The 14899-nt window shown below is 45.0% G+C and overlaps 1 protein-coding gene across 1 annotated transcript; it reads left to right on the plus strand.

Annotated features, from left to right (window-relative positions):
* Positions 1-4235: 4235 nt before the first annotated feature.
* On the plus strand, positions 4236-14685 carry LOC146617268 (uncharacterized). The gene is made up of 8 exons (XM_085372974.1): positions 4236-4616; positions 8028-8286; positions 10423-10514; positions 10679-10769; positions 11346-11488; positions 11582-11676; positions 12056-12138; positions 14558-14685. The coding sequence occupies exons 1-8, from the start codon at positions 4236-4238 to the stop codon at positions 14683-14685; spliced, it is 1272 nt and encodes a 423-aa protein (XP_085229100.1).
* Positions 14686-14899: the final 214 nt, after the last annotated feature.

A 14899-nucleotide genomic window follows, 5' to 3' on the forward strand; every position in this document is an offset into this window, starting at 1 on the left:
TTGCTACTATCCTCCACAGGTACTGTTTTATATAAATATAGAGACATATAGTATATATAGTATAACTCAGGCACCCTTACTTGAGGTAATGCCACTGGATATATGTGTCCTTCCACAGGTGGTTTGGCACAAGTCCAATCAGATCAGCTGTGCTATGGCCTGCTGTCCCAACTCCAAATACAAGTACTTCTATGTCTGCCAATGCTGCCCACCATGAGTATAAAGCTTCCTGTAGTGATGATGTTTCTTAAAATTTTATTCACTTCAAATGATTGTTGAAGAGTAATTTGCAGTAAATGGATCCAAATGCTTTGGAGCATCATGCAATACAAAATGAATTTGGAAGCAAAAGTAAAATATAATTTCCTTTATTTTACCCTGAATGCATTCATTTTCTCTTTCGTTATTATCTTTGTATTGTGAAACCTGTTCAGCTACTCTACTGAGTGCTTTCTTATACACACAATAATGAAATTATCATTAGAAGCAAAGGTGATGGGTGAAATGCAAGCAACTTGCATCTACTTCAAACACGGCTTGAGGAAAATAGTGACAACTTTGGGCTGATATCAAGTGTTTGCTGTAATGTTTAGTATTTGATGGTCTGACCTACAAGGTCCCTAGAAGAAGGGACCTTCCTGCGGTGACTGCCCCAACGGCTGTAAAAACAAACTATGCAGTAAGTAGCATCCAATCAGAATATAATTTGTACAATTTATTCATGATCACAGATTAGCTCTACTTTGAGCAGTTGCTAAACAATGACAAAATAAATATTCTTAAATGGTGAGGAAGGTTACAAAATATATTATATGGTTTATGCTATTGTTTAATGCTTCTGTATCAGTCTGATGAGTACATTGACTGTTGCGAAGTGAAGCAACAGTGGCGCTACAATCACCCAACTGTGACTTTGTGGTTTCCCGCTTCTTGCGAGTGCACCAATCAGATCATCTAAATGCCAAATATCTGCTGATTGGTCAGCTTCAATAAAGATATGCTTATTAAAAACTTGCATTTGTGTTGTGTCTCTTAGCTTGGTCACCTAAAATTGCTACATACAAAAAAGTCAACTTGTTATGCTTTTATAGAGTAAATTGTCTATTTGATGTGTTCAGTAATTAGCAGAGATTGAAGAGGAAATTTACTTTGGTCTATGCTCCTACTTTTCTGCATCTGAGGCTGAGAGTGCTTCTCCTCAGGGGTCAACCCCACATGTCCCAGCTACACAGCGGGTTCCTGGTTCACATAAGGTTGTGTCTGTGTGAGGCAGGCTCATGCAGTCTACCAATGAGGAGCACAGATAGAGCTACAGACTCATATGGTTGGAATTCATCCCAACTGGATCCTTTTTTTCTTGCCTTGAGTTTCCACTTTTCACTAAGTGGCGGGTGTTTTCGTTTCAGCCCATCAAACTTTCCATTCCAACTTAAACATTAGATTTCCTATTTCCCGCATTGTCGCACGGACTGCCATTGTGTGAAAATTAGTTCCCTTTCCATACGATAACAAACTTGTTTTATTGAAAATAAACACTTGGACCACATTTCTGTAACCTTGAGCGCATGCCAAAAAAAGCCTCTATGCTCATCCCCAACCTTATAAACAGTACATTGCACAATGATTGAAACTAGCACCACTGAATGAATAATGGGCCTGAAGGTCAGTTCATTGATCATTAATAATGATCAATGAACTGCAGGGCTGGGGAAACCTGCAGTCAGCTAAGACTGAAGAAGTCACTTGGATGAGTGACGAAACACTTCTCCCACTGAAAATGTCACGTCCAGATGAACAAAATCAACCTTTTGGGAACGATTTGAACTATGGTTTAACATCTCCACTTGTATCCTCCAGCCGCCCTACTGCTACTGAAAAAACACCAGTTACTCACCTGCTTGCCCTGCCTCTCCACTGTTACTCTACATTAGACCAACATTTTTGCAGAGCTCTTTTCAAAGTCACTAAGGTTTTGATAGAAATCAATTTGATGTCTAAGTCTTAAAAAGTAGGTGAAAGAGTTTCCATTTGTGAATCACAGAGCTGAAGTGATTGACTGATTTGGCATATTTTGAAAACGGTGATCTGAGCATCTTTTGCACAGGTGAGTTTGCGTTATGAGAACAGCCTTTACTGTTTCGAGAACTGCATTGAGAGTGGTGAGAATGATGTTCCTTGTCATGGTCCTGGGTCATGGGACACAGTGTTTTGAGTTTCACTGTATTTTATTATTCATTCATGTTCTAGTTTCATTTTAGCTTATTTAGTTAATATTTATTATGCCTAGGTTGCTGTTATTGTTCGTTGTTTAGTAGATTCCCCTTGTGTCTTCACCCTTGTGTTTTGGTCTCCCTTGCCCTTTATGTTGTCATGTCTGCATCTCGTCATGTTTACTGTTTATTTTGAAAGTCTTGCTTCCATGTTCATTGTGTTTTGGCTCACTTCCCCTGTGGCGTCATAATGTTCATTCTAGTCAGCTGTTTCCTCATATGTCTCCACTTCCCCTGATCACCTCATGTGTGTATTTAAGTCTTTTGTCTCTTACTGTTCATTGTCAGGTTGTCTGCCTATATTTCCCCATGTTAGTCATAGTCAAAGTCATAGTCAAAGTTATAGTCTTGTCTTACTTGTCGGGTTTAGTTTTTCTTTATTCATGAGGTTCATGTTTGTGTAGTCCTCCTCTTGATTTTGGTTTTGATTCTTGTCACAGCCCAAATAAAGGTTCGCTTCTTGTTTAACTTCAGTTCAGTTCTCCCGTGTCTGCTTTTTGGGTCCGTACCTTAAACTCAGCGGTTGCCCAGCCGTGACAGTTCCTGATTGGAGAAAAACAATAGAGAAAAAATATAAACTGACAAAACCTCTGCTTTTATATGGTTGGTCACGTTTGTTAAAGTTGACTTAGACTGTATTTGATTAGCAGCACCTAGCTAATTATCCTCTTACTTCTAGTGGAAGCAGTAAGTATGCACTTAATGAGGAGTTTAATATGATCTTCGATACCCATCATCCAGATGGATGGCAAAACAACTAGTAGCTCAGTGTTCCAACATTTGGTAGAAGTAACTGTTTTCATAGCTTGAGATCAATGAGGTACCACACAAATGTTACCGCAAGGGGGAGTCAGGACGACAGGTCATGGGCAGATATGATCACCCCCACCCAACATTGGGTAACACGGCCCAAGTACGATGGAAGAAACAACATTAAGTGGGAGAGTAACTAACCTAAAAGATAGGATCATGGCGAAGGTTTCAATCTGGACCCTCTGCAACCGGCTACCAATATTACGTGAAGTACCCTCTGAAGGTCTACTAGAAGATGTGAATACAGCACTAAGGACAAACCCTACTGCACAGAAACTAGTCAGCTGATCTACACCACAGTAACAGTGATCCGTGAGATGCTTGGCTACAAGATGAACAGCCACAAGGAGCAGTACCCTCCATGGAGAAGGAGACTAGAGGCCAAGATCAAGGTAGCACAGAGGGAAGTTAACCAACTATCACAGTTGCAGAAAGGTGCAATGAAGAAGGTGCCTTGGTACCCGAGGCCTTGGAAACTGCCAAACTGTCATGGTCCTGGGTCGGTGACCCAGCGCTTTTAGTTTGTTATCATTTTCTAGATGATGATTGTTTAAGTTCTGTGTTATTTTCGATCTGCCTCTGAGTCTGCGTCTGTATCTGTCTGTCTATGGTGTCTCCCCATCTGTTTGTGAATCTGTCTGTTTAGTTCAATGTCTTGTCTGGTTCCATGTATCTGAGTTTCCTGTTTTATTGTGAAGGTCCGTGTCATATGTGAGTGTGATCAGTTTACGTTTCCCCTGTCCCGTCAGCCCAGATTCCTCCCAGCTGTGTTGCCCTCCTGTCTCTCATCCCCTGATTACTGGTGTGTGTATTTAAGCCCTGTGTGTTCTCCTGCCTGTTGCCGGTTCGTCTGTGTTCCTCCGTGTCAGTCTGTGTAACTCTGTGTCAGTCTGTTACCCTGTGTTCCACGGTGTCCTGTTCCTCGTCTGTGTCTCTCTGCTATTCATCATCCGTTGTCATATGCTCCCAGGTCTGTTATTTTAGTTCTCCCAGTTTAGGTGTCTTTAGTTGTTTGTTATGCCCCACTGTTTGTTTGCCACTACACCTCTGTAAATAAAACCACCGGTATCTCATCCACTGCCTGCATCTTGGGTCCTCCTTCTATATCCACACGGCTCGCCTCGGCAGCCGTGACAGTACGAACCGGCCACTATGGACCCAGCAGCATTCAACCCGCCCAAGGAGCTCCGGGAGGACATTGTTTACTCCGTGGACAAATTAATCAACGCGTGGCTGGAGCACGAGGGGAGAGAATTTCGCCAAGCCGTGGCTAATCGGCTACAGCGCTTGGTTTCTGGTCTCCCCTGGCTGCTCAGCTCACTTCACCCGCTCGCACAGAATTTCATTCTGAATGGACTCCGTCTTCACCCCCCGGCTGCTACCACCCACCCTGCAGCTCATGCTTCACTGCCCAGTCCGACAGAGGATGTTCTGCCCGGCCCGTCAACCCAGCCTTCGAGGGGGAAACGGCGCTCACGCTGCCGACGCTCCTCGCCACAGTCGGACCTGGGGATTTCCGAGCAGCCAGCTGTGGTGAGTGGACAGGACAGTATTGTTGGTCTGAACTGTGGGACCGTTTACTCAGGGGTGATGTTCTGTACGGCACTGGACAAAAACTGTTTATCGCCAGAAGCTCAGTTAGCCGCCCGACCAGAAGCTCAGTTAGCCGCCCGGCCAGAAGCTCAGTTAGCCGCCCGGCCAGAAGCTCAGTTAGCCGCCCGGCCAGAAGCTCAGTTAGCCGCCCGGCCAGAAGCCCAGTCGCCACCTCCGCCACATTCAGCCTCACAATCCATAGCTCAATTACAGTCACAGCCAGACTTATTACAAACCCTGTTACAATCCATGGCCCAGTCAGTAGCCCGGTTAGCAGAAGAATCATTAGCTTTATCCTCAGTTCAGCAGTCACCAGCCCTGCATCCTGTGTCAGTTGCTCCACTACCTGTTCAGCCATCACCTTCACCTACTCCTCCTGTACAGCAAGCCATGTCAGTCCAACCCATAACGGACAGTTCAACAACTCCGTACTCTAAGCAGAGAGACAAACCCAAGAACAATGTCAACATTCCTCAAAGGCTGGCCAGTTCTGAGACTGAGATGCACTCCAGGGCCTCCCCAGAGGCTGGGTTTCAGCCCCCATTAGACTCTGGACCCCTGGAGTTTAAGAAGCCAGCTGAGGACTGCACAGAGCTGTCGCTGCCTGAGCAGGGTCAATGCTCTGCGCAGCTGCAGGCCGCTATGTGTTTGCCAGAGGCCCGTGTGCCTGCTGGTCCTGTTCTGTCCCTGCCAGAGGCCCGTGTGCCTGCTGGTCCTGTTCTGTCCCTGCCAGAGGCCCGTGTGCCTGCTGGTCCTGTTGCGTTCCTGCCAGAGGCCCGTGTGCCTGCTGGTCCTGTTGCGTTCCTGCCAGAGGCCCGTGTGCCTGCTGGTTCTGTTGTGTTCCTGCCAGAGGTCTCCGCACCTGCTGGTTCTGTTCTGTGTGTGCCAGGGGCTCCAGTGCCCACTGGTTCTGAGACTGTTTTTGCTGGGGGGCCCGAGGAGCCCGTCCAGCCTCCTTCCTCGTCAGCTGGGGGGCCCGAGAAGCCCGTCCAGCCACCAGCTGGTCCACCAGCAGCCTCATCCACGCTTGCAGCAGCAGTTTCATCCATGCCGCCACCTGCTGCAGCGCCTCCGTCTGCATCCTCCACGCCGTTGCCTGGCCCGGCCTCTGCTGCATCCTCCACGCCGTCGCCTGGTCCAGATTCAGCATCCTCAGCGTCGCCTGGTCCAGCGCATGCTTCGGCTTCATCCGCTTCACCTGGTCCAGCCACTGCTTCATCCTCGCCTGGTCCAGCCACTGCTTCATCCTCGCCTGGTCCAGCCTCCGTGTCTTCATCCTCGCCTGGTCCAGCCTCCGCATCACCTGCAGTGGCCTCCTCTTCAGCTTCCTCATCAGCTGCTTTGCCTGGTCCAGCTTCAGCTTCCTCATCAGCTGCTTTGCCTGGTCCAGCTTCAGCATCCTCATCAGCTGCTTTGCCTGGTCCAGCTTCAGCATCCTCATCAGCTGCTTTGCCTGGTCCGGCCTCCGCTTCTGCTTCAGCCTCGTCTGGTCCAGCCTCTGCATCATCGTCTGGTCCAGCCTCTGCATCATCGTCTGGTCCAGCCTCTGCATCCTCATCGTCTGGTCCAGCCTCTGCATCCTCATCGTCTGGTCCAGCCTCTGTGTCTTCCTCCTCGTCTGGTCCAGCCTCTGTGTCTTCCTCCTCGTCTGGTCCAGCCTCTGTGTCTTCCTCCTCGTCTGGTCCAGCCTCTGTGTCTTCCTCCTCGTCTGGTCCAGCCTCTGTGTCTTCATCCTCGTCTGGTCCAGCCTCTGTGTCTTCATCCTCGTCTGGTCCGGCTTCAGCCTCCTCATCAGCAGCGTCGCCTGGCCCGGCTTCAGCCTCCGCTTCAGCGTCCGCCTCGTCTGGTCCAGCCTCCGCTTCAGCTTCCGCCTCGTCTGGTCCAGCCTCCGCTTCACCTGGGGCTGCAGGGGCCACGCAGCCTTCAGGTCCCCTACTACCACCTCCACATCGTCGGTCATCTGCCTGGCCGCCTGTTGGGCATCTCCGCCACCGTGGACGCCCTCCTGAACGCCGCCACTGCCTTCCACGTGGCCGGCCTCCGGACTTGTTTCCACGCCGCTGTTGCCGTCCGCACAGTCGGCCCCCAGAACTGTTTCCACGCCACTGTTGCCGTCCGCACGGTCGGCCCCCAGAACTGTTTCCACGCCGCTGTTGCCGTCCGCACGGTCGGCCCCCAGAACTGTTTCCACGCCGCTGTTGCCGTCCGCATGGTCGGCCCCCAGAACTGTTTCCACGCCACTGCCTACTGCGTGGCCGGCATCCGGACCTGCCCCGTTGCCATTCGCATGGTCGGCTTCCTGAACTTGACCATCTGGGCCTTTTTGGACTCTGTCCCTCCGTCCTGGGCCCCCTCCGCCCGCCCTGGTCGGGTTGTTTTCTGTTTTGTTTTGGTCCATTTTTTCGTTTCTGCTGGGCTGTCTGGTGCCAGCCCTTGAGGGGGGGGTACTGTCATGGTCCTGGGTCGGTGACCCAGCACTTTTAGTTTGTTATCATTTTCTAGATGATGATTGTTTAAGTTCTGTGTTATTTTCGATCTGCCTCTGAGTCTGCGTCTGTATCTGTCTGTCTATGGTGTCTCCCCATCTGTTTGTGAATCTGTCTGTTTAGTTCAATGTCTTGTCTGGTTCCATGTATCTGAGTTTCCTGTTTTATTGTGAAGGTCCGTGTCATATGTGAGTGTGATCAGTTTACGTTTCCCCTGTCCCGTCAGCCCAGATTCCTCCCAGCTGTGTTGCCCTCCTGTCTCTCATCCCCTGATTACTGGTGTGTGTATTTAAGCCCTGTGTGTTCTCCTGCCTGTTGCCGGTTCGTCTGTGTTCCTCCGTGTCAGTCTGTGTAACTCTGTGTCAGTCTGTTACCCTGTGTTCCACGGTGTCCTGTTCCTCGTCTGCGTCTCTCTGCTATTCATCATCCGTTGTCATATGCTCCCAGGTCTGTTATTTTAGTTCTCCCAGTTTAGGTGTCTTTAGTTGTTTGTTATGCCCCACTGTTTGTTTGCCACTACACCTCTGTAAATAAAACCACCGGTATCTCATCCACTGCCTGCATCTTGGGTCCTCCTTCTATATCCACACGGCTCGCCTCGGCAGCCGTGACACAAACAAAGACTCACACCCAGGCGCTTGAAGAGGTATACCAGAGAGATAGAGCCCAGAAGAACAAACCAGCTCTACCCCACAGAACCATCTAAGGTGTACTCCCAGTAGCAGGAGAACAATATGAGAACAGCCTCACCAATGTTGGAGATGGAGCAAAACTGAAATAGCATATAGGAGAAGGACACAATCCATAATCGCGATGCTCAGTGGCTAGTGGATGTAAGAGCAGAACACAGGAATCTCCCTAACAGGGTCCAGTAACCATCACATTGACAAACATCCCAGGAAAGGTCTCCGGTATGAAGAGTTGGACAGCACCAGGTCCCGCCATGATTCATGCCTACTGGTTGAAGAAGCTGACTGCACTCCTTGAGTGTATGGCAGAATGGCTAACTGAAGGTTGGACTGTCCAGATCCCTAAGGATCCCCAGAAGAGACCCTCACCATCTAACGACTGGCCAATAACCTGCCTCAGTACCACATGGAAGCTCCTGCAACATGTAGAAGATGGTAAAACAGGCAAATGCTGAGAAATGGGCCAATACCTGCTCCATGAGTCACAGTCCTGCCAGTAACGGAACGATCAGCAGTAAGTTCCTGTTTCTTTGACTGCTTTAATCCAGTAACCACAAGGAATGAGTCATTTTGAATCAGTAGTACAACCATGCATGGAAAAAACACAGAAGCATGCAAATAGCAGCACATAATGAATCCTTACATGTTGGACAGAAAAAAAAAATCCTTATTTCTCGTTTTGTTGGTCTAGGTTTAACTGGTATTTTATGTTTGTCTTTTTTCTGTACCGATGTAATCATGTTTCCTTTATTGTTTTATGAAGGGGCCCTTCGTCGTCATCACTTTCCTAGATTTCACGAGGCAAGACAGCAAATTTCCTTCGAGTTCTTAATGTGAGCACTCACACTTGACTTCACGAAGACGATGAAGATGAATTTTCTTTGATGAGTGATCTCGAACTGAGCATTCATTTGTTTTGGGATTTAAAAAGTGTCACCACACTGATTAAACTATCGTACAGGTCCAGCTTTCAGAACACCTGGAGCAACGTAATCCAGACTTAGAACGACGAGGTGAAGGACTTCAGCTATGGAGTGGGATCTATCAATGGAGGAGTGGTGGGACACTAAACACAGGTTCTTCTCCACCTTCTTCTCTGGGCTGCTCCCTTTAGGAGTCGCCACAGTAGATCATCTGCCTCCATCTCGTCCTATCAATTCCATCCTCTTCTGTCACACCAACCCTTCTTCCTTCTTCACTACACCCATGAACCTTCTCTGAGGTCTTCCTCTTTTCCTCCTGTCAGGCAGCTCCATCTTCAAAACCCTTTGTCCAGTATACCTTGTATCCTTCCCCTGCACATGTCCAACTTTATCTCTAAACCCCTTGTTTTTTTGGATAAAAAAATATTTTTATGCTTTTGTTTTATGCTTCTTTATCACAGTAACTGTCCCAAACTGAAGCAACAGTGGAGCTCCAACTACCCAACTGTGACTTTGTGGTTTCCCACTTCTTGCAAGTGCGCCAATCAGATTATCTAAATCCCACAAACGTGCTGACTGGTCAGCTTCAACAAACATATGCTTATTAAAAACATGCATTCGTGTTGTGTCTTCCCAGCTTTGTTCCCTTAAACCGCCATATGAAAAATGTAAAATTTTTATGCTCTAGGAGAGTAAATTGTTTGCTTGATGTGTAATTAGCAGAGATTAAAGAAGAAACTTACTTTGGTGGTCAACTCTGAGGACAAGCACTGCTGTTAGCCCAAGGGCCGTTAGCATTTAACTTTATAGCAGGGTTAAACTTGCAGAGAGTAAGAGGAGCAGACCCAATAGGGTGCATTTCTTAAGAGTGATCACAAAAAGAATTCAATAAGAAAAATTCATAGTTTGACCAGTACTAGTATTTCTAATTAGCCTTCTATATTTAAAAAAAAAAACTTGTTTAAAATAATAACTGGCTGAATAAACCATAAATTACGATATCAAATAAGTTTTTATAAAACCTCCGCTAACACACTCACAATGAGTTAATGATTAAATATATAAATAAATGTGCATTTAAACACTTTGCTAATCACTTTCTTTATAAATAATGAACATGAACACATTATTTATGAGCTCATTAATGAAAAAGAAACATGTATTTCCCTCGCCACATATTATGTACTAAGGATGAGTAATGCTTTACCAATGATGGATTAAGCATTTACTAATGCCTTATTATTGCTTAATGTCATTGTTGTGACGTGTTACTGGTTCACACATGTCTGAGTGGTACTGGCTCTATAAATGAGACCTGCGGGCTCTTGCAGTCATTGACAGTCTTAGATTAAACAATGACGTTTTACACTTTTCTTCTGCTGTGCGCTCTGGGCCTCACTGCAGTCCTTCAGGTGCCTGGCACCTTGGGGGTAAGTAAAGTCATATATCCTCTTTAAAGTTGTTTTCATTTGGTTATTTCTTCGTTTTTGAGCAATAATTTTTTTACCATTATTTTTTCTCTCATCTCTGAAAATCACATCTGAAGCAGGGTGAGTGTGGCAGTTATTCATACATAAATCTTGACTGATATGAACTATATTTAATCTCTCATTCAAGGTGTTAATTTGCTTTTAATGCTTTCATTTAGTGACCACTACGACTGAGAAGAATGAGATTGTGAACAAGCACAATACTCTGAGGGGGAATGTTCAGCCTACTGCGAGCAACATGTTGAAGATGGTAAAACTCAGAAGTTATAATGTTAATGCTTTGCACAACTAACATTATACTGTTGTGTCATGTTCAGCTTAATAATGAAAGCACACAGCACTTTTTTGTGTACACATTTGTTTTTATCTACATGTTCTGATTTAACGGGCCGTCTTGTCCTCTGCTCCCTGCAGAACTGGAACAATGAGGCTGAAGCCACTGCTCAGAGATGGGCTAACACCTGCTCCATGAAGCATAGTCCTGCCAGCGACAGAGTGATCAGCAGTAAGTTCCTCATTACTCCTCGCGCCTTACAAAAAAACACCACAAAAGCACAGAAAAAAAAGCACTTTTGTGTTTGTTTTTTACATGTTTAACTGTTTTGTTTTTTTACTTTTAAGTTTATAAAGTGATGTGGAAGTACATTTTAGATATATTTATGGCAGCGCGGTTTAATTAACTCAGTTGTATTTGTGTTTGCTTTTGTCCCGAAGGTAAGAAATGTCAGATTGAGAGTGGCACGGCAGTGCAATACGGAAAAACAGGGAAAGATGCATATAACAGCACATTATGAATCACTATCTTAACAGTTTGGTTTGTTAACATTTTGTAATTCTTTTCTGTTTGTTTCTCTAAGTTTTAGAAAGTGTTATTTTTCTGAACTGCCATCATCATCTTTCATTTATTGGGCAATATTTTGCAAAGATGCTTTTCTCAAGTCCTTTGATTTCACAAGATGATGATGATGATGATGATGATGATGAATTTTCTTTGATGAGTGATCTCGAACTGAGCATTCATTTGTTTTGGGATTTAAAAAGTCTCACCAACCTGATTAAACTATCTCACTCCTCCTCTTAGCCAGCGGCTGTGGGGAAAATCTGTACATGTCCAGCTTTCAGAACACCTGGAGCAACGCAATCCAGTCCTGGTATGACGAGGTGAAGGACTTCAGCTATGGCGTGGGATCTATCAATGGAGGAGTGGTGGGACACTACACACAGGTACAGTGATACATATACATGCACTTAACTAAAAGTGATTCTTAAGCCCAAACCCTGGCTTTAAAAACATTTGTATTTTGTCTCTCTGTGCAGGTTGTTTGGTACAGGTCTAATCAGATCGGCTGTGCTATGGCCTACTGTCCCAACTCTGCTTACAAGTACTTCTACGTCTGCCATTACTGCCCACCGTACGTATATAGCATCTTACCATAATGATGTGTTGTATAAAATGGCATATTTTAATCTTTTGAACGTCCTCTTTTGTCTGCAACCTGTATCAGTATTATTTGTACATTTTAGACCCTCATAAGCTAAGTCATTAGTGATTCTAATATACAATGATGAAATGATCACTAGGAGCAGTGATTGAATTGCAATTCCTTCAAGAAGAATATGTGGATTTTGTCATTCATTTAATGCACAGAAATTTGCATATAATTTGTCATTAAATTGTATTTCAGAGTTGCTTTGAGTTCTCATAGGATAACTGTGACATGTTTGGGATGACATCCAGCGTTAGTGTTTGCTGTGATTTTTAATATTTGATGGTCTGACCTACAATTACAGTGGAAACTACCAGTTAACCCAACCCTACAAGAAAGGACCCTCCTGCGGTGACTGTCCCAACGCCTGTGAAAACAACCTGTGCAGTAAGTAGAAATATCCTATAGGAATATAATAGTTGTAAACAAGGTGAGATATACATGTTTCTGTTTTGCAGACCTTTAGGGACATTTCAATGTAAGCCTTTGATAAAGTAATATATTGTGTAAAGATGAAGTTACATTGGTTCTGTGTGCACCACATACAATAAGATAAGATAAGATAACCTTTATTAGTCCCACACGTGGGAAATTTGTTTTGTCACAGCAGGAAGTGGACAGTGCAAAAGTTATGAGGCAAAAATTAGAATACAATAAGAATAAATACAGTACACAACTGTACAGAATAGAATAAAATACTATATACAGTAGAATAAAATAAAATAAATATACAATAAGATAAAAATAGAATACAAATACAAATACTATATACAACTGAGTAAAAATACAACGATGACAGAAAGGATTATTGCACTTAGTATTATTGCATATGTATGGATGTGTGTGCTTGATCAGTTAAAGTCTTTATTATGGAGTCTGACAGCAGTGGGGAGGAAAGACCTGCGAAATCTCTCCGTCCCACACCGTGGGTGCCGCAGTCTCCCACTGAAGGAGCTGCTCAGTGCTGTCACAGTCTGCTGCATGGGGTGGGAGATGTTGTCCATCAGGGATGACAGCTTAGCCGCCGTTCTCCTGTCACTCACCACCTCCACTGGGTCCAGAGGGCATCCTAGAACAGAGCTGGCCCTTCGGATCACCCTGTTCAGTCTCTTCCTGTCCCCAGCAGAGATGCTGCCGCCCCAGCAGACCACACCATAAAAGATAGCAGAAGCCACAACAGAGTCATAGAAGGTCTTCAGGAGTGGGCCCTTGTTGAAAACAAGCAGTTCTTTGAATCTTTGGGCTGAAGGAAGGACAATACTCGGTGTATATATGCTCAATCAACAATCATTTATTTCGGTACAATTCACAAACAGAGCATTACAACGTCCGGACGGGAGAGATGCCTGCAGAGGTTCGACAGCATGTCTCAAAATGGTGGCAACTTTCACAGACCTTTATAGCTAATCCCAGCCCCCCTCTTTGTCATAAAAGCTGCATCTTCACATGTTTTTCTAATTCTTAGTGAGCCTGGCTCCTGACCTTGCCTCCCTGTCTTTCTGTGTGAAACTGGAAGGGGGGTAAAGAATGTGGTTTTATCTCTTCTGCCCAGACACCTAGTCTCCCTCTTATGGCCTTCTTCACATGATTCAGCAGTAAAACATTCTCAAGAAAACAGTGTCAGACATTCACAGCTGATCAAGGATACAGAGTAATGCACATTTTGTCTAATGAACTACAAATGATTATGTTTCTTTTATTCAAGAGTATAATAGAGACTAAACTACATACATAGCACACCATTAGAACTAAAGGATAATATATGGCCTGCAGCTGTTAAGCTAATTTACTACCTTGACTACTGGTCATAAAATGGCATATGTTTAACTACTAGTCTTTAACACCCTCCACTCCAAACGACCTGAGTCTCCGCAGCAGGTACAGCCTGCTCTGCCCTTTCCTGTAGAGGGCGTCTGAGTTATGAGTCCAGTCCAGTCTATTGTTCAGATGAACACCAAGGTACCTGTAGCTGTCCACAGCCTCAATGTCCATACCTTGGATGTTCAGTGGTTGCAGTGGAGAATGCTTGTGCCTGCGGAAGTCTACCACCAGCTCCTTGGTTTTACTGGCGTTGATCTGGAGGTAGTTCTGCTGGCACCAGTCCACAAAGTCTTGGGTCAGACCTCTGTACTCCTTGTCGTCCCCATCAGTGATGAGGCCGACTATTGCAGAGTCATCAGAGAACTTCTGCAGGAAGCACTGGGTGGAATTGTGGGAGAAGTCTGCAGTGTAGATGGTGAAGAGGAACGGAGCCAGAACCGTTCCCTGTGGGGCCCCCGTACTGCAGACGACCCTGTCCAATAAAGTTGCACGCAACAACAGTCAGCTTAAGGCACTTTATATTGTAGGTTAAAGACACTACAATAATACAGTGGGGATTATATGCATAAATTTTGTTACAGCACTTTCAGAATGGCATCCACTTTAATTAAATGTATTAACCAATGTTATCAATAAATGATCAGACAGAAGAGGGTTTTCAGGGATTAGTGTTAAATGTTCAGCTCTTATGCTTTTTATGTGAGAACAAGATCCAGAGTGTGATTAAAGTAATCTTTTACATTCTGAGAAAAGCAAATTGAGTCTAATATTGGAGTGAATGTAGTGTTGGAGCTGTCATTTTCGGGTATCTAAATGGATGTTAAAATCATCCACAACAATTATTTTATCTGAACTAAGCACCAAATTTAATGGATCATCTTATAGCTAAATTTATTTTAGCTGATAAACAAAGCTAACCTAAAACTGTTGTCTCCTCACCAACTTAATGCTTATTATGTTCTTTATGCTTTTCTCTCTCTCGCAGCCAACCCCTGTCCCTTCTCTGATAAGTACAGTAACTGTCCCCAGCTGAAGCAGCAGTGGGGCTGCAACAACCCAACTGTTGCCTCTTGGTGCCCCGCCTCCTGTAAATGCACCAATCAGATTATCTAAATGCCCCATGTCCAAATGTGTACTGATTGGTCAGCTTCAATAAAGATATGCATAACAAAAACCTGCGTTTGTGATGTGCATTCAGAATCAGAAATCAGAAAGGGTTTTATTGCCAAATGTTGAGCAGGTTTACAACATTAGGAAATTGCTGCGGTGCTTCAGTGCAAACATACTGTCATAAATTCCAGTTCTTCTTACCTATCTAACCACCATA

The sequence above is a fragment of the Diplotaxodon limnothrissa genome, linkage group LG15, assembly GCF_057381915.1.
Source record: "Diplotaxodon limnothrissa isolate DT_005_m linkage group LG15, D_limnothrissa_male_GT1.1, whole genome shotgun sequence".
Lineage (NCBI taxonomy): Eukaryota > Metazoa > Chordata > Actinopteri > Cichliformes > Cichlidae > Diplotaxodon > Diplotaxodon limnothrissa.

Coding starts and splice junctions, on each gene's coding strand:
- LOC146617268 (XM_085372974.1), top strand. CDS start 4,236: ATGGACCCAGCAGCATTCAACCCGCCCAAGGAGCTCCGGGAGGACATT. Junction 10,770..11,345: donor CAGCGACAGAGTGATCAGCA/GTAAGTTCCTCA, acceptor TCCTCCTCTTAG/CCAGCGGCTGTGGGGAAAAT. Junction 12,139..14,557: donor CTGTGAAAACAACCTGTGCA/GTAAGTAGAAAT, acceptor TCTCTCTCGCAG/CCAACCCCTGTCCCTTCTCT.